Source organism: Silurus aristotelis, assembly GCF_946808225.1.
Source record: "Silurus aristotelis genome assembly, chromosome: 2".
In the NCBI taxonomy this organism is placed as follows: domain Eukaryota; kingdom Metazoa; phylum Chordata; class Actinopteri; order Siluriformes; family Siluridae; genus Silurus; species Silurus aristotelis.
Window position 1 is genome coordinate 34425416 of NC_139575.1, and position 22292 is coordinate 34447707.

General features: G+C 37.8%; 4 protein-coding genes and 1 long non-coding RNA gene across 6 annotated transcripts; 2 read left to right on the forward strand and 3 right to left on the reverse strand.

Moving 5' to 3' along the window:
- Positions 1 to 2940: 2940 nt before the first annotated feature.
- Positions 2941 to 3831, forward strand: LOC310737569 (hydroxycarboxylic acid receptor 1-like; the record flags this gene model as incomplete). Its single annotated transcript, XM_083561936.1, has 1 exon — positions 2941 to 3831. One exon carries the CDS (start codon positions 2941 to 2943, stop codon positions 3829 to 3831), a length of 891 nt encoding a protein of 296 aa, XP_083418062.1.
- Positions 3832 to 5876: 2045 nt separating this feature from the next.
- Positions 5877 to 6496, forward strand: LOC310736592. The gene is made up of 2 exons (XR_014536583.1): positions 5877 to 6127; positions 6309 to 6496. It is a non-coding gene; the product is annotated as an uncharacterized lncRNA (long non-coding RNA).
- A 462-nt stretch (positions 6497 to 6958) lies between these two features.
- Positions 6959 to 8678, reverse strand: LOC310736584 (uncharacterized protein). 2 transcript variants are annotated; one of them, XM_083560150.1, is made up of 2 exons: positions 8487 to 8678; positions 6959 to 8239 (listed from the first exon to the last, which is right to left on the reverse strand). In XM_083560150.1, the coding sequence occupies exons 1-2, from the start codon at positions 8549 to 8551 to the stop codon at positions 7297 to 7299; spliced, it is 1008 nt and encodes a 335-aa protein (XP_083416276.1). In that variant the 5' UTR covers positions 8552 to 8678; the 3' UTR covers positions 6959 to 7296. The 2 variants fall into 2 exon arrangements, with proteins under 2 accessions (XP_083416276.1, XP_083416275.1); XM_083560149.1 differs by having other exon boundaries at positions 8474 to 8677.
- A 4230-nt stretch (positions 8679 to 12908) lies between these two features.
- Positions 12909 to 15794, reverse strand: atf4a (activating transcription factor 4a). The gene is made up of 3 exons (XM_083521729.1): positions 15613 to 15794; positions 14344 to 14751; positions 12909 to 14209 (listed from the first exon to the last, which is right to left on the reverse strand). Exons 2-3 carry the CDS (start codon positions 14639 to 14641, stop codon positions 13320 to 13322), a joined length of 1188 nt encoding a protein of 395 aa, XP_083377855.1. The 5' UTR covers positions 14642 to 14751; positions 15613 to 15794; the 3' UTR covers positions 12909 to 13319.
- A 1244-nt stretch (positions 15795 to 17038) lies between these two features.
- Positions 17039 to 22192, reverse strand: LOC310716356 (uncharacterized protein). The gene is made up of 5 exons (XM_083523494.1): positions 21425 to 22192; positions 20277 to 20426; positions 19572 to 19614; positions 19200 to 19245; positions 17039 to 17917 (listed from the first exon to the last, which is right to left on the reverse strand). Exons 1-5 carry the CDS (start codon positions 21431 to 21433, stop codon positions 17221 to 17223), a joined length of 945 nt encoding a protein of 314 aa, XP_083379620.1. The 5' UTR covers positions 21434 to 22192; the 3' UTR covers positions 17039 to 17220.
- Positions 22193 to 22292: the final 100 nt, after the last annotated feature.

Genomic DNA, 22292 nt, shown 5'->3' on the forward strand with positions numbered 1-22292 from the left:
GCCTGGTTTGGGAATTGCACCATCTTTTATTGAAAAAACCTTTAATGGATAGTTCTCATAACGCCTGAGAAGATTATCAAGGTTATTCTTTCCTCCATCATAGACATTTACACCACATGCTGCATCCACAAAGCCACCAGCATTGTGGCTGTACATACATACACACACACACACAAACACACCTCACACACACTCTTCACTCTCCTGCCATCTGGGAAAAGGTGCCTCACAGCCAGACTGTGTAACAATTTCTTTACTCGTGCCGTTCGTTAGTTTTTGTGTATTTCTGTGTTAATGTATGTTGTGTTATGTAGCCCCTCAGTCCTGGAGGAACATGGTTTAATTTCACTTTGTACTCTAATGTATATGGTTGGGAATGACAATAAAAGCCCACTTGACCTCAAAGTTGTATGTGTCTAAGTGTGTACTATCACACTGCTGCGAAACTGCAAAATTAGTTACATAATTAATTAGGGGGGAAAAAAGACCACCAAACATTACAATAAAACCCCTATTGGGTCCATTTCATTTCCAGGTGGTACACCTACAAAATGTTCAAGGATGGTGAGTACTTATGTAAAGGTAAATATGTTTTGTGGGCTCCGAGCTTTATAAAACACAGAGAGTCCAAGAAGACATGATGGCTATGTGGGTGGGCTGACAAACCGCAATGCATTTTGTCCATGTGGAATTGGAGCTCCTAAAGTTTTTAATCAAGGCGAAGACCGTACATAGCTCCCCAGATGGCCACACACAATGCTTGGTGAAATTTAATATGAGAAGGGGAAATGACAGAACGGAGGGTTCACACATAGCAACACAGAAATGGGCACCGCTGGGAAAGGAGAAGACCTGAAACCCGCAGACAGATGGCATCAACATCCTGCACCTAAACAACAAAGAATTTCAGATTGTAAACGGTTCTCGAGTGGTCCATGTATCTAAAGTTAGTAGACATTTAACTGCTAATTCCATGTTCACAAGTGGAGAGCGTAACTGATAAATGAAAGCTGTGCTTTCATCACTAAGTCATTACAAGCATGTGGTATCTTTTGTATATAACGTATGAAGATTGAATGAAAGATTACCGCAATAACCTAAGGCAGAGGAGAAATCTATTACTGACATCGATATTCATAGATCCTGTACAAGGACAGTCATTTTTACCATTTAAAACAAATAAATATATAAGGTATAAAGCAGTGATAATACACATTGTCTTTTATTTCATGTGTTCCAGACCTTTGTGCAATTACACAAGGAAAAGTTCCTGATTAAAAAACTCAGGCAAAAAATGCTGCTGTGTTTAAACTAAATCAGCAGCACATTTCAGTTGGATTAAGGTACATTACAGTGACGCTGAATGTTCAAAACAAATCTGTGAGTAGGTGTTAATTAACTTTTGATAACAGTAACATTTACATGATCATTCAAATCATAGGTTGATATTAATAAGGAAAGGTAAAGAAAGTGCTTTATACTCGTTACATGTTATTTACAGCACAATGAAATCATTTCTTTGCATATCCCAGTGATGTTAGGATGTGATCAGAGCACAGGGTAAGCAATAATACAGCACCACTACAGCACTGAAGGTTAAATAACCGTTTGGCGATACCAGGGCTTTAAACTCCCGACCTTTCACTTTTTAGTACCAATACTTGACCACTTGAACTTCACCAACAACCATATGTTTAATGCTACTTTAATGCTATTCACTCTTCTGCTGCTAGACTGCTTACGATGTTCACGTCGGTCAAGTTTGCGCTGCATTAGCACTTTAATTCTCCTCACGTCTCCTGGAACTTCAGTAATGTTTACACAAAACAGTATAGTGCACTACCACATCATACAATTAGAGTATCTGTACACAATGCATTTGTTTCCTCTTTATATACAATACATATATATTTCTTTATATACTATAAAAAATAAAGTATATTTATACTCCAGTTATCATTCACCTATAATGAAAATTGCTTTTAAATTTTCCCCTGGAATAAATAAAGTGATTTAAATGTACAATACAATCTGTTTTTTCTTTTCTTTTTTGTACTCAAAAGAAAGAAAAAACAGAGGATGCTGAGGGTATGACTGATTATAGCTGCTTATACTGTTTATAATTTGTTTTTATATGTACAATGTCTGTAAAAAAAAAAAAAACATTTTATGTGAGCTGTGCAAAGTTTTGGTTGTTTCAAAAACTTCTTAGTGTTCTTAGACTTTGTCATACTATTGTATGCATATTTCCAACGCATTTTTTTAAATTCTCAAACGAAGAGAAATTTGCAAAACATTGACATTGGACACGTAATATTTTAGCTTATTTATTGGAAAAAAATCCTCAATAGTCTCATGCTTCCATTCTGTCCATTAACTGTTTCCTTCTAGAACAGAAATTAAGCTGACTTCCAGAAACCGGCGTTTGTAATATGTTACATTAGATTTACTCATTTCAGCCTTGCATCACTTGTTTACCTCGAAGTTCTGCTGTCTCCTCACAGTTGCATCACTGGTACCGAACGTTCCCTCCCATTATGGGCATCTTTACTAAAAGGATGTTCAAATGAACACGTCCTCTTACGACTTTGACCAATCAGACTAGTGTACAATTGTAGGCAGCCATCTTGTTCTTAGAAATGTGCTGCAGTGATTGGTCCTGACCAAAGTGCCATAACTTTTTCTTCTAAAGGGTTTACTTATATTTGGCACGTCTGCAATTGAGAACGTGTTGAATAGCGGAAGGGTCAAGGTGTGGTGGAAAGAGAAGCTTTTCGTGGCAAGAACAGTTTGGTGATTGAGAGTGGTGAGTGATCCAAATGCCTAAAGTACTTTTTGTTTGGGAACCATTGGTATTCGCTGGTATTGAAGGTTGACTATATAATGGACTGCATTAGGAAAAGGATTAAAATCCAAACCTTTAAATTTTTTAGATCCAAGATGAATGATACCTCTAAACTACCCCCAAACATAACGGCTCTTGGTTGGCGTCAACCGCTGTGGTACCAGTATGATGAGTGTGCCGTGGCTCCGTATGCCTTCGTCTTTTACTTTATTGTCAAAGTTTTCAACCTGGCCTTGGGTTTCCCCTCCAACATTCTGGTGATGTGGCACATCGCAACGTGCAAAAGTGAAGGCTCCACATCCGACACCTTTATCTTCAACCTCGCTGCACTGGACGCCTTTTTCTGCTTGATGACGCCTGTGGAACTTCTAAACCGCTTGTACCTGGACCACTGGGGTGTCTGGTATTTACAACGTTTTGCCTACGGTGTGAAAGACATGGCACCTTTGTTCCTCACCTGCATCTGCTTGGACAGGTATATCGCCGTGGTGCATCCTATCGTGTTCACAAACATCCGCGATAATCGCATAAGGGCGGGCATTTCCGCAATTGTATGGGCGCTGCTCTTGGCCTATTCGCTCGCCAAGAGCATTTTAGGAGTACTGAGCGTGACCGAGGTTTTCAGCAGCCTCATCCTGTCGGCCTTCTTTATCATGGTTTTCTGCAACATATCGATCATCTGGGTGCTGCGAAGGAGTGTCGCCGGCAAAGAGGTCATGAACCCCGTGAAGAAGAAAGCCTTTAAAACAGTACTCATCCTGCTGGCTATCATCGTGGTAAACTATTTGCCCCCCGTGGCGCTCATGCCATTTGCCTCGACCTACACGTTCTTCCAGCTGGTCTGCCAAATCAGCGTTGCCGTCTTCTCTATCATGGATTTGAGCAGCACCATCGAGCCAATACTTTACATCTACAAGATGGACAGGCTGAACCCATGCTCCTGCCTGAAGGGACCAGCTAAGAAACCAGTCAACGCCAGCATGTAAAAGAATGTCAAAATCTTCTCTTTCGAATTTACAAGCAAGAGATTAGATCAGAATTCTTAATCTAATCCAACTGCCTAATAGTCATGAAATTTGACCTATTCATCTTTGATTAGTTCATCAAAACAATACGGAAATATAAATTTCTCTCATTTTCTTATCTTATAAAGTCTAAAAAGCCTGTTTAACACATCTCACAGAATATTTTTTACTGTTATAATGTTTATAATAAACTCGATAATGTTTACTATGGCAAAATATTATCATTAAAACTGTTTTGGCTTTGTTTGTGACACAAACTTCTAGTTTGCACATTAGAATGTAAAAACCTATGGTTCCTTGATCTTTCCAATGTTTAGTATAAAGGATGTCCAGGAACTCTATATCAGCATTTTTCCGATCATCAGAATTTTTAGAAATGTGTTACATCATTACTTATTTAATGCATTCCATATAAAATAGTACATTTACTCAACTATTTATTTACTCTCAAAGAGCCCATATACAATTGTACTCTACATTCTCTATATTATGCAGAGAGGAGAACCTGACTAGAAGATAAATAAGATAAGCTACAATCACTCGGAACACTTACAGCAATCGTATAATCATTCAACATCCAAGTTCAGTTGCATCAAACTCAACTATACATTTTTTAGAAGATAAAACAGATATTAGAGAACATACCTCTTTTTGTGTGTTTTTTAGTTTTAACAGTTTCATGCTGACAAATCCTTTCGTTTCCATTCCATCCACCATACTGACAAAATCCCTGTTTCTTCACGATGACACCATCTATTCAGTAACATAAAACCTGCTCTAATTAAGCTGTTAATGAAAACATCTAGGGATTAATTAGGAGGAGGTTGAGAGGTGGAAAAAAACTAGTAATTGTGTAAATACATGGCGCTACCTGCTTAATTAATCCTGGAAAATAACTGGGTATTGGTAATATTAATAGACAGAATTACAGCAATGCCAGAATTCCTTTTTTTTTCCTGAATGTTATTTTTTCATAATAATAATAATAATTATTATTATTATAATAATATAGTAAGAGAAAGCACAATGTTCTAATGTTCTCAAAGGGTTCTCCTTTTTTTTATTATTATATGAACAATAAAACAATCATAAGTGTATAATTATTTCAACTTAATTGCCTGTGAAATACAATTTATGTAAAACCTGGATTAAAATTAGCCTTTTGATCATCACAAATGATTTGTTTTGACATTTTTCATTTTTCATACTGTTATAATCCTTGAACAAAAAATAAAACAAGAATATAAAATAAATGTCTATAAATGTGCATTTATCTCTGTCATTAGACATGTGTACAGATGTGTTTAAAGTAATCATGTCCCTTGGGGACAGCGGTAAAAGTTGCATTATATTCAGTCCCATATGCAGGCAGCTGACGCTAATTCTTGCATAATTGTTCGTTAAGCATCGGCAACACAAATGGTTTCGGAGTTGTTAGGTGACATTTGAAAGCAGTGGAGCATGAAGAAAAAAATAGCAGGTTTATTTTAAATTATTTGGAGCACAAATTGCATAGAATCCTATATTAATAAATGTAAAATGCTTCCTTGTCTTAAAAAACAGGATAGTTATGTGTTTGGAAATCATTTTCTTCTCTTTAATAGATGTTGAAAAAAGCTGATAAAATTGCACCCAAGTGTCATTTAGAGATGGGACAAAAGTTTGCGAACACCTGAACATCCCATTCCACATCTAATCTCTATTTGCTGTTACAATACTATTCACTCGATTTTAGAGTGTGCTTGAGAGGATTTGTGTTCATTTAGCCACAACAACTTTAGTAAAGTCAAGTACTGATGTAGTTGAGGTGAGGATGTCTGGGGTCCAGTCAGCAATTGATCCCAAAGGTGTTCAATAGAGTTGAAGTCAGAGCTCTAAAGCAGGCCACTCAAGATCTTCCACACCAACCCACATAAAGCATATTTTCATGGAGCTGGCTTTGGGCGCAGAAGCATTGTCATGTAGAAACAGGTTTGGGTCTCCTAGTTTGATTAACCCTAACCCTAACACTAGATATACAATTGTGTGCCTCCAACTTTGAGGTAACAGTTTGTTCAAGAAGCACATATGGTTGGAAAAGTCGTGTCTCAGTACTTCACTTTTGTCCAAATACTGTATTAATTTAGCTGAATTTAATCCAAATACAAACCTGAACACTTTATGAGGGGATGTTCAGGGGTCCTCAGGCTCTAATAAATTAACAACTGAACTGAACTTCACACAAAAATCCTATTAAAAGTAAGAAAAGAGCAAAGATGTCCAGTGTCATTCCATCTTCAAAAAATCATCAACTGCCTTAGACATCCGTAGCAAAGAACCCATACAGGAAAAAGGGCTCTGCTGTCTGGGTGAGAGGCAGATGTGTATACTCTCTCTCCTGTCAGTCACAGTGACACTAGTCAATCGTGGGCATCTGTGAGCTCGTGGATGCAGAAGAGTACAGATATCATCTTGCTCTGAACTGATACATCGCCTTATGATGTAGCAGTTGGAAAAAGCTGCCACAAGTTGGATTTTATGTGTCTCCGAAGACACGTTTTAGCCTTCACCCTACAACTCTTTGCCCGTTGTATGTTAAAGAAGAGCTGATTGGAATGTGGGATCAAGAACACTGTTTACTATAAAAGTAATAAAAAACTCAAACCCACTTGGTTTCTTCTTTTGGGTCATAAGAGCAAATTTCATGATTCAGATTTCAAGGTTCACTAAGCTAAAGCAAGCTCAAAGTTAAAGTTATTGCTAAAAACTCAAATGTTATCACTTCTGCTAAAAACTCAAATTCCCTCACCCTTTTTTTCGCCCTTGAAAAAAAAATAAAAAATTGTTTGTCATGTTGACAAGAAAACTCGTGGGGAACACGTTCCTGTGTAGGAAAACATTTAGAAATTTTACATATGACTGTAAAAAAGCAGTGATTCCAGAGACTCCTTCAAAACTGATAAAAAAAAAAACGTTTCCTTATAGAACATTGAGCATCTGCCATACAAGTTCCTGTGTCTGTTGGTACTACAGAAACATTAGAACATTCGAATGCTGGAATGCTGTGGGATTTGATTTCAGCATAACTAAAATAAATGAAGGGAACGGGTTAAGGGGTAAAAGAGATGTTCAATGAATTGTAGTGACGAATTATTACAACAATTAAACATACAATTTTAAAATCCATGTAGACTGAAAATATTTTGGTTTCCAAATATTATATATAATTATTAATGTATGATCTGATATGAAAGGCATCCAGTCTGAGGTTAGAAAATAATCCACGAACTGTTGTTGCACGAACGATTATCTGAATGTAAGCAAGACATTGGCTTTGTTGAAGAACTCAAATATGGTAAAGATAAAAAAAAATACAATTTGACTTACACAAATAGAAAAATGGTAAAAAAAAAAACTTTTCAAAAGCTTTGATATGAAACATCAGTTCTATGACATTTGAGTGATTTTGTCATGTATCTGTCTTAAATGTTCAGAACTGGCTGGGGGTCCATCAGCTGAGCTCACAAACCCTGGATACACATCATAAAACTCTGGTACTGAACACACAGCTCTCTGTGTCACATTCCCTGGTGATGAAACCAGAGGAATCATTTTAGCGTGAGCGTAGTCAATCTCAAACCCCTCAAATATCACCCCTACTCCCCATGCTCCCAGCGCTTCCTCCAAGAGCCTCGCAACCTTCCGGGTTGCCAGCAAAAAGTCTGTATAATCCCCGTCCTCTAGACGAAGGATGTCACTGGTGAGAGGTTTGCGTGGAATCACCACTGTGAGACCTGGAGTGTTAGGGAAGGGTGTGAGAAAAGCAATGTGACCTTTGTCCTCCCAAACCCTCCACTGCTTCTCCTCTCCTCGAACGATACGAGAAAACAATCCTGGGTGTGTCGGTTCTCCGAGGAACGTGTAATCAAGAGGGGCGTCCGGTGAAAGCAGCTTTTCCCGAATCCGATCTTTAACAGCTACCAGGTTAATATCGGTCCATCGTGGACCGCTTTTGGACGTTATGTACCCGGGATCGTAAAGCTGAAAGTCTTCCTCAGGGGCGAGATGCGGCCTCCATGTGTCCTCCAAGCCATGAAGAGGAAGAAGCAGCAGATGTGCAGGTGTTCCATTGTCACAATCAGGTCTGTGCACGAGAGCGCAGCGCTGGACGCAGAGGCGCTTGCAGAGGAGATCTCCGACTACCTGGGCTCCTTGGAAAAGACTCAGGAAGGAGGATTCGGGAAAGTGGAAGAGGCTGCTTGGGTATTTAGGGGGATTGTGGGTCACAATAGTGGCCCCTGGTGTCCAGGGAGAAGGATGCAGGTACGCCTGAACATGTCCTGATCTCCAAATCACGTGGTTCTCGGGACAGGACATGCTGGCTGATGTTCTAAGTGTAAAAAATAATAATGATGAAATTAATGATAATTATTATTATTATTATGTTAATGGACAACTAATATTAATGCTAAAAATAAATACTACTAATAAAATCATTCCAAATACAAATACTAAAACTGTTATAAAAAATATTAATTATCATAAAATACTGAAAGCTAACCTAAATATGTCTACTTATTCCTCATTTGTCATTATTATTATTATATTTATTATTATAACTCACTGATAAAGCCTACCTCCGTAAAACACTGCTGAGTATAAAACACCAAATCGCTGAACTTTTGAATATGAAAGTCTTCATTTGACAAATTCCGGCTCAAATGATGAAACTCAACAATGTTAAGGTTAAATCCCAATCAACCACCTCTAATTTATCTAGGGTACTACGGAGTGGACACAATGACGTTTCACCCAAATTACTTTTAAAGTATCTGTGTAGTAGCCAATCAGGCAATTGGAGCACAGCCTTTCCGCTTCTTTGGTTACTTTTCTGACCCTACTGTCCGGATGTTTGGTGAAGAGAATCGAACAGCGCCACCTGCTGAATCTGGAAGACCAATAAAACCAAACAGCTGCCCTCTCTAACCCTTTCTGCACCACTGGTAATGGGGGGTCAGTAATGCTACTATGTTATACTATATTGTTTAATTATGATTTAAATAATTTAATATATAATAAAAATGGTTTGGTCATGTCATGTGTACAGGACAGAGACATCAGTAGAAAAAAGTTGAGGATGGAGCTGCCAGGCCAGAGGAAAAGTGGAAGGCCAAGGAGGAGGTTTATGGATGTGGTGAGGGAAATAATGCAGGTGGTTGGTTTAAAAGAGGCTGATCTATGGACAGAGTGATATGGAGACGGATGATCTGCTGATCAACAGCCAAAAGAAGAAGAAGAAGAAGAAGAAGAAGAGGAAGAAGAAGAAGAGTTTATCAAAGCAAGTGTGGGAAATTGACATATGCAGAAATGGTCCTTAAAAAATACATAAATAAATAAAACACCAGCGAAAGTCAATAAAATTGAAAGAATAAAACATTCACAAAGTTTAATTCTTTCTGTGCTTATCTATCCATTTGTTCGTCTGTTTTTATGTCTTCTTTGGTGTATTTTATTTACCTGTTTTTTTGTTTCCATGTTTTTATTTGTTAAATGTATACATTTAAAATATAATTTAAAATAAAGGTTTAAACTAATTTAAATAGAAAGAAAGAAAGAAAGAAAGAAAGAAAGAAAGAAAGAAAGAAAGAAAGAAAGAATAAAAGAAAGAAAGAAAGAAAGAAAGAAAGAAAGAAAGAAAGAAAGAAAGAAAGAAAGAAAGAAAGAAAGAAAGAAAGAAGTTTATTTTTTTTTACACTCTTGCTGAACTGTTTATATCTATTAATTTGTTTGCTGTATGCTTTTTTTCGGTTTCATTTATTATTGTTTACTTGTAAACAAGGAAATAGTATATATAGTATATGTATTATTTTTTTCTTATTCGTTTTTACTAATATATTCATAGTTATCTTTTTGGATGGCTGCTTACATATTTCCTTCATTTCCTATATTTTGTTTATCTGCTTATTTGTTTGCGTCTTTGCTTTTTTGTTTGTTTACCTGCTTACTTACATGATATTTCTCTTGCAGCCGATAACAAGACATAGACAATAATTTAATTCTTGTTTCTTTTTTTACAGTAATGGAAATGCAACTGTCTGTAGACAGTAAATAAAAAAATATATATATATTTATTACAAAAATCTGGGTTTTTTATTTAAATGTAATTGAGTAAAAATACACATTTTGTTTATTAGAATGAACAGGGGAAAAGTCTAGAATTAGACTTTGTGTCCGCTAGAGGGCACCAAAATCAAATAAACGACCCAGATTCGATTACTCGGGTGTCATCTTGATATTGATAGAGATAGTGACATCGCGCCCAATCAACGCGTGCGCGCGCTGAGAGAAAATCTTCTATAAAAACCGCGACCTGAACTGAACCTGAAACGTCACGGAAGGAACTAATGGTCCTGCCGCTGAGGGTCACGTGGTTCTTCTTTAGTTTTTACTCATACCATGAAGCATTAATTAGCGTTATTATCTGAATCTTTTTTTTTTTTTTACTTTTACCTGTACATTTACCATGTGTACATGTCAAAACTAACGATAATTCTTCTGGGGTTTTTTTGTTTAGTCAGTTCTTGGTAAATGGAGGGCGTGGCCAATTTCACTTCTACTACTACGGAACTTCCTGGTTGGCCAAACCAGTCTAATCCGGTTTGAGCCGGTCTGCGCTCGCAGCTCCCAGTCTTTCCCGCTCTCTCTTACGCGCGCACACACATACGCATGCGCACTATAATCCCTCAGGAGCAGCAAGTCTGCTCAAGATAACATCTCTGGACAGAATTAGAAGGGATTATAGACACATGTGTTGTGTCTTTGAATTATTTAGATCTTTTCCACCTTATTATTTAGTCATGAAATTGAAGACTTGGCGTTTCTTATATAATTACACATTTATTTATAGTTAATTAGGTAATCATGTGCACTCTAGGCGTAGGCTGATACTCAGTGGGAGTGGTGCTTATAGGTATTTAGTAAGAAATGAGACACCGAGTGTATTTTTACTAACTTCTTTTTTCGGTGAAGTGGAAGCTCAGTGGTTAAGACCTATTGGAAAAGTTAGGGGCCCCAGTATATGGCTCTCTTGGGCCCTTGAGCAAGGCCCTTAACCCTCTGTGCTTGAGGAGCTCTGTATCATGGCTGACTCCAGCTTTTTAACATCACTGGGAAGGGCAAAGAAAGAATTCCACTGTGCTGTAATGTATATGTGACAAATAAAAAGCCTCTCCCGACATTTCAGATTCTGACAATAGCATCAGACACCACCAGGATATTATTATTTTTTGCCTTCTCCAACCCTGCTTTACTAGATACACCACGTAGAAAAGGTGGTGGAGACCTGATCATCACGTCCATATGTAGTTCTTCCCCAGTCTGTTGGCACAAAGAACAGTTTTCAACAATTTTCTTTCGCTCGAAAAAAGAAGCCCAAACCTGTTCCATCATGATGATGTTTTGTCCACAAAATGAGCTACTTAAACAAATTGTGTGCTATGCTTGTAATGGAAGAACTTGAGTGGCCTACACAGAGCCCTCATCTCAATGAACACAAAGCAGTTTTGGGTTGAATATTGACTGCACCAGATGATCTTGGTGAAAAGTGTTGGCAGAAATGAAACAGTTTCCTAATTGCTGGTCCTAATGCTACATTATAGACAAGCTATTTAGAAGAAATTAAAAAGCAGTCAACCAATTTAAGGAAAATATCTTGGTCAGTATAACGAAGTCAACCTATGATTTTATAGTTGGTAAGACCAATCTGTATATTAACTACTCAGTTGCTGACCACACTTTCATCGTTGGTTGGATATTTTTGGTTGGTAGACTGTACTCCAGCTCAGCATTTATAGTGTGGTGTAAAAGCTGAGCTAGAATCACAGCTTTTACACTTTTACCAGTCCCTATCTTAGAACTGGTTTGAAAATGGTTCACCACCATGTGGTCCTAATGGTCCCCTTTTCCAGAAGAGGAAAAGCAGAAGTCTGTACAACTGATGAGCCTCATTCTGTAAACACAGGCAAAGCATTTAGAAATCACCCTCTGTTGCAGATTTTCTGTTTTAAAAGACCAGGACTGTGAGATACTACATCGTTGTCAGCTGTCTTTCTCTCTCGCCAGGGAGGAAGAGGATCACATTTCAAAAATACGTCTTTGTTTGAAGTGCAAATGTTTCTCGTGGCACGGAGGTAATTGAGTGCCTGCAGCCAAAGCTGTTTAAAGGGCTAAATATAATCCCCACTCTCCTAAAGTCGTCAAAGGCCTACGTCTTTCCCTTCACAACTAGGTCTAACAATTATTCTCTTGCCAACAGGCGTCATCAATGGGCTGAACTTCTGTTCATTCAGAGTAATTTTAAACACTTGAAAGTGTAGGATGGCAATAAAACTACAAAATAAATAAAACCACCTTACGAACAAGTTGCATTCTGAATGACCATCTGTACCATGAATTTGTTTGCAAGTTGTTACTATGTTCGTTATTGATTACGCATATCTCCTAATGATGTAAGGGCTATAAATACTACAATTTAATCAAATAAACAAAAGTCAAAACACTGCATACAACATTTTGTAGTAAGTAAAAAAATGTCTTTATTAAAGTCCAGAGCACATTTTGTAAACTTGTTAAGGTCGATGACTACGGGCGGCTCTCCTCCGTTTAGAATTTTGTCGACTCTAAACAAATTTCACTTTGAGCACAGGTTTGTTCACATCTGCGAAAGTCAAAGGGGGGAGCATCTGTATATAAATACACTTTTGTTAACTATTTAACCAAGCAAAGATACTGCCAAAACAGAATTGTTACCTCATAATGAAAAACTTCACAATTTCTTGTAAATCCTTTTTATTTATTGAACCCATCATACTTGTGTGGTTTGAGCAAGAGATAGCAGCTGTTATCAGCTGCCCCTCTTCATAGTATTTCAATACAAAATCTGGAGCTGGTAATTTACCGGCAGGAACAAGTCACCCTACTTATTTCTGGGTCCCCAGGCTTCATACATGGTCAAAAAGAAAGCAGAAAAAAATAAATAAAATACACCAAACAAACTTCAATCAGATTTAAAAGCTTTATTAGAAAACAGATAGAATCGCATAGTAGCATACTACACCATAAACGCACCAAATACCAGTTTTAAATAAAGCCAGAGAGCAGCTGAAGCTATGTACATGCAATGACAGCAACATTCAGTGTAACAAAAATATCCACTGCTTTATACGAGGCCCCTTACTGGACAAGGATGTTAAGAGGTGGGTCGAAGAGGATAAAAATGGGAAGTGACTGGGCTTTAGGTGCATGAGTTTGTGCATTGTCTACTTTTAAACTACAGTAAATATTATGTAACTACACTATGACCTGTTAAAATGTATGGATAGTGGATTGTGAGGGTGTGAGGAAATGCTAGCACAGACACGCCTACTCTCCCTGTGCCTTTTTCATAAAATGGTGCAGATCGACTCTCCATCTTACGAAGAGGTTGCCTTGGACTTGTTTTTTCGGTTCTTTGCTGACCTGACTTCCTCAATGAGATCCTTTAGATACTGGATCTCCCGGCTGATCGAGTCCGCCTTGTCTTCCAGCTCTCGGTTTCTCTTCTCCAACTCTGCACACTCAACAGTCAAGCTCTCCTGCTCCACCCGTTTCTTCTGCCTGTAGCGGGTAGCTGCCGTCTTATTCTGCTCCATTTTCTTCAATTTCTTTTCTACTGGTCTTGTCTGCTTGGTCGTTCCTGATACAGTCTTTACTTTGCCAACATTAATGACTGCATCAGGATCAGTTTTAGAATAGGGCTTGGTTCTGGAGACACCTGCAGATTTTGGAGATGGAACAGGGCTCTGGACATGAGGAGGAGAACCGGATACAGATTCAAAACCACTGTCAGATTGGTCTGAAGAAGTGTTTGGATTGCTTGGCTCTTCTTTGGTAGTGAGAACCACCACTATGTGGGCAGGGGAGAGCGAGAGCACAATACTTGGGGCCTTGGGTACCGTTTTCTCCAGCTCCGAGATGGAGATGTCTACTTCACTGCCCAACTCTAGAGTAAATACAGGAGATGGAGCTGGAGAGACTGGCTCAGATTTGATCTCAACAGAAACAGGCTCAGGGTACACATCTGACTTAATGGGCAGATCTAGAGGGAAAGAAGGCAGGTTGAGCACTTCTGAAACAGGTGTGGATGCTGATGGGAATGGGAGCAGAGGCAGGTCCAGATCCATTTGGGACTCCAGGGATGCCAAGAGCTCTTCTGGAGAGCTTGGAGGCTCATCCAAATCGCAGGACCCGATAAGCGAGTCCAGGTCAAAATCACTAAGGTCAATCTTCTCGGTCATCCAGTCCATGCCTGAAAACGCATCCCCTGAAAGAAAAAAACAATGCTTGTTAGCCCTTACTTTTGACTTTCAAATGTCTTTAGAAGACAGACATCTTCCAATTTTATTTAAGTGATAATTTTTTTAATTATCCACACGCGTAAACGTTAAACGCCTTTACCTTCTCTCTGTTCTGCCCCAATGTGAGCATTGATCTGCTCACTGGCAGACAGCCAGGGGAGCGGCACATCACACCCGCCTTTACATCCTAGAGGATCGAGGACAGAGGGGGAAGAAAACGGGGAGGAAGAGTAAGAATCGGAATATGAAGAGGAGGAGAGGGGCGACGAAGACCCCTCGGAAAGAGCTCTCTCTTCATCTTCGTCCAGAAGGGGCCCAAAGGGGTCAGCCATCAGAGTCGAGGACTCCAAGAACAGGGTCCCCATATCTTCCATGCACATCTGTGAGCTCAGTGTCATGGTGCTTGGTCTGAGACGGACTCAAAGAGAACAGGAGTTCTGACGACGAGTCGAGAAGGATTGATATGCTGTCAAATGCAGCAGTGCTGAGGGTGGTTGCCTCGAAGGACCTAAGATAAAAAAAATATTAGAAAAGATTAAGGATAGGTTTTTACCCAAATAAATAAAAACATGCATACTAAACATGTACATACATTGTCCAAACTGCACAGTTGAGTTATGAGTGTGTGTTTGAACAGTTCACTAATGACAAAATGTGACCTGTTAAGTGGTTAAAATGATGAAATTTAAGTTCCTGTAAGTGTATTGTGTACTACTAAAGAACACAGGCGTTGCTTGATGGTAAATGATGAGGGCAAATAGTTAGGAAACTCCCTCCCCCCCCCATCTGGATGACATTTCCTAATATGGTCACGAAACAGCATTAGCCACGCCTTCACTTCCGCCTGGCTGCAGTTGTGCCCTTGGCGCTCGCGCCATTTTCATAACAAAAGCACCCGATGTCACGAGTAGTAATGCGAGCGCCATTTTGAATGTGCCACGTTGTCTGGGCCACAAAAAACAATACGCAACTTTACTTATTTATTTCCTCGTCTACACGGACGCGGTTTTAATACTATATTTATTGAAATGTGCTCGTCAAGTTTTTAAACCTGTTAGACCACATGTTAATCATGTCACGTATAAATCATGTCAAAGGGCGGCAAACGCGGATAACACTAGCGGCATTGACAACTAGCCAGATTGTATTTTTTTTGTTTTAAATTTTTTTATAAAATTTTGGACTCAAACTTATTTTGTTACCGTGAACAATTTACGTCAATAGCTTAAATACAATTAGTATAAGGAACTAGTTAAAAGATTCTTCCTCGCCATGTGGTACCATATGGTTCCTCCCCCGCCTACGTTATTCAACAGGAAATTCCCGTGTGTACGTGATTTCAGTAAACAATTTACAAAATAGTACTTACGCCATTTTGATAAATAGAGCCAGTGCAATTAGCCTTTGCACTGCAGGTGTTGCCGCTGCGAGATTTCCGCTGCAAGCCGCTACACTGCCATTTTGAGCAGGGAGTCGTGTGCCCAAATGAGTATAACAAATGTGACGCGTGAGGAAAAAACGACTCTACGCTATCACATGACTTTATATAGTGCCGCTGAACACCCGGTGATAACCTTCCGCCTATCTCGGCGTAGCAATATCACTCCGCGCGCATTTACGCTCCTCTGAATAGCTCCTGTTAGCAAACAGGGCGTGGTTTGTTGTGCAAAAAAATTAGTTCCAGAAACTGTCTAGACAGGAAAAGTAGTACTGGAAGTCACGTGAACTAATCAAGTATTTTGAGGTCGTGATGAAAATAGGACATGATCACCAAACATTCATATTAGACTGGTTCAGTTTGATGTGAGTTGATTGTTTCGTGTATCAGTGTCACACAAACATTTTAGAATAAACTAAAATGTTTGTTTTTACCCATTTATTTATTTTATTATATATTTTATTGATTTATTTCAAGACCACTTTAAAGACATATTCTTTTAGATAAAAAAAATAGATAAAAAAAAAAAAGCATTCATTATTTCTTAATCTAAAAATAAGTTGAGTCAATATAGTGCAATATAGTTATACAGTAAATAGCACAATGCTGCCCACCACTCAATCTTTAACATGGCCAAGACCATGAGAAGATTGTGGATCTCAGGAGGATTAGGACCACACCAAACACAGTCTGCATTCTGGAGGAAAAGGTGGCGGTGGAGCTACAGATACATTGGAGTTCACACTGACAACAGATCGAACTGGACATGCATCACAGACACTGTCCACAGGAAAGGGCAGAGCAAACTCAACTTCTTGAGAAAACTCCGGTCCTTTAATGACTGCAGCAAAATGTTGCAGATCCTTTATCAGCCTGTTGTTACAGGTGCAATATTCTTTGCTGCAATCTGCCAGGTCAGCAGCATCAGAAGCAGTGACATTAGGAAAATCAACAAGCTCATCGAGAAGGCTAGCTTAATATTGTTGACTTTCCTGGAGTGCTTGCAGCTGGGAGTAAAGAGAAGGATGCTACACAAACTGTTAACCATCACGGAGAACACGTCACGTCCCCTCCAACACCTTCTGGCTAATCAGCATAGCACTATCAGCAGGAGAATACATGTAACCTAAAACCCCACAATCATTACTGCTAATTTAAGTTTAAGTCACAACAATGTCTATCATGATGCTAACAAATTGCAGGGTTAATAGCTATAAGAGGTTCATTAATGTCAAACTTTCATGTACTACACTGTGGTAGAAATAGTAACACCTTTAAATGTTAGCATTTTCTAATTTGGTTGGTTATTCTGTCAGTTCATGTGCTCTATTATACAAAAACACAAATCACACTTGAAAGCATTGTAAATACATTTAATGATATGTATTACAGGTTTTGTGTGACTACGTGCCAGTGAATGCTATGGTAAATAGATTTATCTTTGAATCATATTCATTACAGGTATAAATAGTAGTACTTATGAAATATACTCTATATAATATGAAAAATATTTAATACACAGTATGTACAAATCATGTTCTACATATCTGCAGATTCCACCTCTGTTTGAAACACCATCAGCGCATCAAGGACTGCTTCCATCTGCTTTGCTATTACACGGATTTGCATGGCAAATCTGGATTTGGCGCCCAGCTGCTTGCTGTCATCTCTGCCGAAGTTTGTTTCCATGCCCATCATGAAGTCGTGGATCAGACCTGAGCACTTACTGACTGCACTGATCACTTTGACACAGTCTCCAAAAATATGTGCCATTCTTACAACCTTTTCTGTTTTCCAACTCACTCCCTTCAATGTGGACAAGTCATATCTCTTCAAACATTCCACATGAGTGCTGATAAATATTAGACACTTCTCAATTTCCTCTATCTGGGTAAAGTCTTCAAAGATCATCTTTACTTTCATGCTGTCCACATCCATATCCAGGTTGTTGAAGATGGAAGCTGTAAATGATGCAACTCCAAACCCAAGTGCTGCCACTGTAAATGAAGCCCCCCTGGACAAAGGGGCAAATTTAATACTTATAACTGCAGCTGCCAGTCCTAAAACCCCAACAGTTACCCCAGTAATATTTGCAGTCTTCACCTTATTGTCAGTATTTTTGGCCACTTTCTCTAGTTCGTTAACGTGACCCTGCAGAATTGTTCCTAGTTCACGGAGGAGGTAAGTATACACATAAAGAGCTTTTTTCAGATTTTCTGCTTTCTTTTTTAGGGATCTGGAGAAAGAGAAAGAGACAGAGAGAGACAAAGAGAGCAAAAGACAGACAGACAAAACAAGTTTTTGAGTGAGAAAGACAATTGTTACAATCTAGATTACAATCCTTGCCCCATACACATATAAGACATGATAGTTGTAAAGAAATATGGCTGGTGGAAAACTCACAAAACCCCAGTTAGTTGTCTGTACGAATTAATAGTATGCTGTACACAACTGACATTTTTTCCTTCCAAAGAGAAAATGCATCAAACACATCTCAGTTTTTGGCATTCACATTCTATTTTTCATTTGCTCCTAACAAATCTGGCTTACCAGATTTTATTTGCTTTGGTGGAATTAGGAACAACGACATAATCAATACAAAGGATGTGTTGTATATTCATTACATTTAGGGTCTATTATGGCACTAATGTATTTAAATCAAACGTAAAACATAAGCTGGGCCATTTTTTTTCTTGATGAGTGATTTTTTAATCTGTATTTGGAAGGGAGAATTAAAAAAGAAAAATAAATAAAAAAATTTATGAAGGGACAAATGACACAATTATGTTTTTTTTTTTTGTAATGATAGATGTATAATGACTAGCACAGCTTTTCTGTTCACTTTGTTTGCAGTGTGTTACTAAGCTACTAATGAATAACAAAATCTTTGGCCCACCCATTTAATATCATGATTATGATTATATATTAGTATAGGCTCTATACAAAGACTAAAATCACATCACAAATTATGCAATATTCATGAAAGTAAAATATTTCCTTCTCTTCCCTTGAAAAAAAATATCTTCTTACCTCCATGAAATTCATTTTGTCCATGAGATACTTTGTCATATTTGTATTTATTAATTTTTTTATTAATGAGACATTGGACTTGTTTTTGTACACTTAATTCACCGACAGATTGTGTAAGGTTTTTGAGATGTAGTTGGGAGGGAACCCTCTCAATGCTGTACACCCAATGCCATTTTTAGATTTAAGATCATGTAGAACTTAACTTAAGTACTCTAATAATGTCACTGGTGTGAGGGCTTTGAAAATACAACATGTACAGCTAACCGTAACTGTAAGCTCGTGAGTTAATTAGGTCATTTTGTAAAAATCATGTCAATTAGGAATATGTATTGTTTTGGTTGTGTTTGCTAATCAGCTTACACTTACACATGGTTAATAGCATTCAAAGTGAAATGGAAATTCTCTATAGCATTACTAATCGATGAGCTTAAAAATAACACACTAAGGGTTTTTATTCAGATGCACTGAATTTACATTTTGACACTTACTCTGCATCATCTTTCTCTGCACCAGGATCTTCAAATTCCTTCCAGGCTGAAAATAAAGAAGGTTCACATCCAGTGTCCAACATGTTTCAGTGACATAATACATCATTACAGTGACATTACAGCAGCTTCTAAATTATTACTGCCGCTGTGGCAAATCTTGAAATGGTTGACCAGTGATGGAAATCTTTAGATCTGTGCTTGTAAATTGAAATTTTAGACATGTTGTGACTGAGTAAAGCCTCAACTGCTGATATGCAGTTATTATATGCAGCTTAATTCATACTAAATACTGCTTCACTGTTAAAGTAAATACGAAATGATTAAATATCCTCTATTATATATGGCATATTATTGTAATATTATTAAACTTACGTTTCTCTGACATCCACCATTCCATGAAATCTGCATCATCGTCCTATAGGGAAAAAAACCAAAATGAAACACTGCAGATGTGATACAGTCGACGATACGATACATGAATTTTGCATTTCCTATGAAAAATAACATTTGTAAATTATTAAATAGGTATACGTTTCTTCTGAAAACAAATTCTTCTGACCTTTAGCCAATTAATTGAGTTACATTAGTGATGTAGTGATATGGCATTAATAAATATATTGCCTTTATTGGAGACAGCTTTTGATAATTTACTTTATCCTGCATCCTATTGTCACTTTTATTGCAACATTTCCCAGTGAAATTTTCTGACATCAGTTGAAGCTTAACAACAGAAAATTTAGGTTTTTTTCACTGTCAATATTGAGTAAAGTATATATTAAATAAATTTATTAGAATAAATATTCTTTCAGCACAGAGGACAATCCTTGGCCTCTTAGGTTCTGATTGGTATGATTACTGGTGTAATTAAATATATAGTGAAATCTTTAGAAATTTTTTTAAAGCATTTTTGGAAGCATTTTGTACCAGTCAGAACTGAAGCTGTAACCCGAGACATACAAAAGATTTCAACACATGATTATTGTCTTCTTGTACTGAACATGACAAGCTGCAAGAGTTTTCAGGAGACAAATAATTTCGCATATAAATGACTTTTAAATGAAATCAGGCCTGTGTTACCTGCACACTAAGCTCTTCTCTTTCGATGTGTTGGTCAGATTTAGGAATGGAGCGGGAACGCACCATGCCAGGTAGGGCTTGGCCACCTATTTTGATAATCCTGCTGATTATGGATTCATCTAGTGGTGGCTTCTCAGCGAGATCAATGCGCTATTATAGTGTTAAACATAGCAACATTTATAACATACAGGTGTATAAAGACACAGTAGAAACAGGTTATGGACTTGTTTCTTCAGTACATATTTAGTGAAAGTCAGATGAATGCTGTTATGGGCATACATATGCAAAAGAAATCATGAAAGCCAATAAAACCAATACCTGCAAAATAAACTTCAATTATTTGGGAGGATTTTAATTTGGTGTAGTAACCGGTGTAGCTGTATTACTGTTCAAGCGTGTGCTTTGATGAATGTAAATCACCCAGATTTTCCAGCACTCCCAAATGAAAATAACGATAAAATAACAAACTTGAACTATTTAATTGTGCTCAATCAGCCACACGGGTACTGATGTAGGTGAGGTGAGGAGGCCTGGAGTGCAGTCAGCGTTGTTATTCATTGCAAAGGCTTTCAGTGGGATTGATGTCAGAGCTCTACACTCTAACCCAGGTAAACCATGCATTCATTGAGCTAGTGCACAGAGGCCTTGTCATGCTGGAACAGGCCTCCTTGTTTAAGTGAGTATTACATTTTTTGCCACTATATCCAAAGGCATCTTATACAATTGTGTGCATCCAAATTTTGTGGTAACAGTTTGAAGAAGGACCACATATGGCTGGAAAAGTCAAGTGTCCCAATACTTTCATCCATATATTGTAAGGCTGTTAATCTGAATGCCTTGTTATTTCCTTGTGCGATAATAGTAACATGTATGTATGTATTATCTTTCTGCAAGTGTCTTCACATAAAGTGATTTAATTTTAAATGCCTACTTTGGTTCACTAGTTAAGCTTCGTAATTCGATCTATTCAGCCTTATATGTCAAATCACAACCTTTCCTGGCACCTGATACAACAATTAAACAAATTTTCTTTTAAACATGTATGAACACTGCTCACAAGATAGTTCACAAGAAAAACGAATTGTTGTTCGGTCAATCAAGCAAAACCTTGAATGTGTCTATGATTTAAAAAAAATGCTAATTCTTACCTTTGACATTTTAAGAATGTTGTTGCTGGATCGAAAGACCAACACTGCTGTTGAGGTTGAAAGCCAGGATCGTACTGAGAGTGTTGTGATAAAGTGTAAATGGATGTGATATATTGCTAGCCTTAAAGTGAAACACTTCTTTTCATTTGTGGTAATGTGGAATCTCTTGTCATCTCTCTTTTAAAGGACAAGTCATTTGTAAAATTATAAGTATGCATTCATCAAACAAGTTCATCAAGTAAGAAGTAAAACATGATAGGGTGTGCTGTTGGAAGAAATATTTTGTGATGTGGTGATGAGTTTTTATTTATCTTAATACACACCTATTTGGCAATGCTTTACAAAAAAATAAAAAATAAAAAGTAATGAACATCGTCATTTCTTTTCCAAATACAGGAAAAATCCAAGTGCGTTCACGAGGGTTCTCCTTTCTTCCAGCAGAGGTCGCCCGTTCCTAAATTCTAGATTTCCGAATTTGGATTCTGAGGTATTTCCTTAATTAGCCCACTTTAAGGAGATGAAGAAATTTGTTATTGTTATACTAATGGCATTCTAATATATTCCTCCTCAGAGGAAGAGGACATAGAATATGCTTTGGAAAAACTACTATCTTTTTTTTTCTCACAATTTGAAATGAAGGTTAAATCCTGATACTTCCCTTTCATTGATTAAAGATGTCGATTTACGTTTATACCATTGGGCAGACACCCTTATTTAGAGCGACAATGGGATCTGAACTCTCAACCTTCCGATCCAGACATCTTTAACCACTGAGCTACACCTTACATGGCTGTAGATGCTTCTAAATGTGAATAAATAGCAAACACCACCCTTATGCGTGTAGAAAGAATGAAATTAAGAAATTGCA

Coding starts and splice junctions, on each gene's coding strand:
- LOC310716356 (XM_083523494.1), bottom strand. Junction 19,615..20,276: donor GAGAAGAGCTTAGTGTGCAG/GTAACACAGGCC, acceptor TTTTCCCTATAG/GACGATGATGCAGATTTCAT. Junction 19,246..19,571: donor ATGGTGGATGTCAGAGAAAC/GTAAGTTTAATA, acceptor CTTTATTTTCAG/CCTGGAAGGAATTTGAAGAT.
- atf4a (XM_083521729.1), bottom strand. CDS start 14,641: ATGACACTGAGCTCACAGATGTGCATGGAAGATATGGGGACCCTGTTC. Junction 14,210..14,343: donor TGGGGCAGAACAGAGAGAAG/GTAAAGGCGTTT, acceptor TTTTTCTTTCAG/GGGATGCGTTTTCAGGCATG.
- LOC310736584 (XM_083560150.1), bottom strand. CDS start 8,551: ATGAAGACTTTCATATTCAAAAGTTCAGCGATTTGGTGTTTTATACTC. Junction 8,240..8,486: donor CTCAGCAGTGTTTTACGGAG/GTAGGCTTTATC, acceptor TTTTACACTTAG/AACATCAGCCAGCATGTCCT.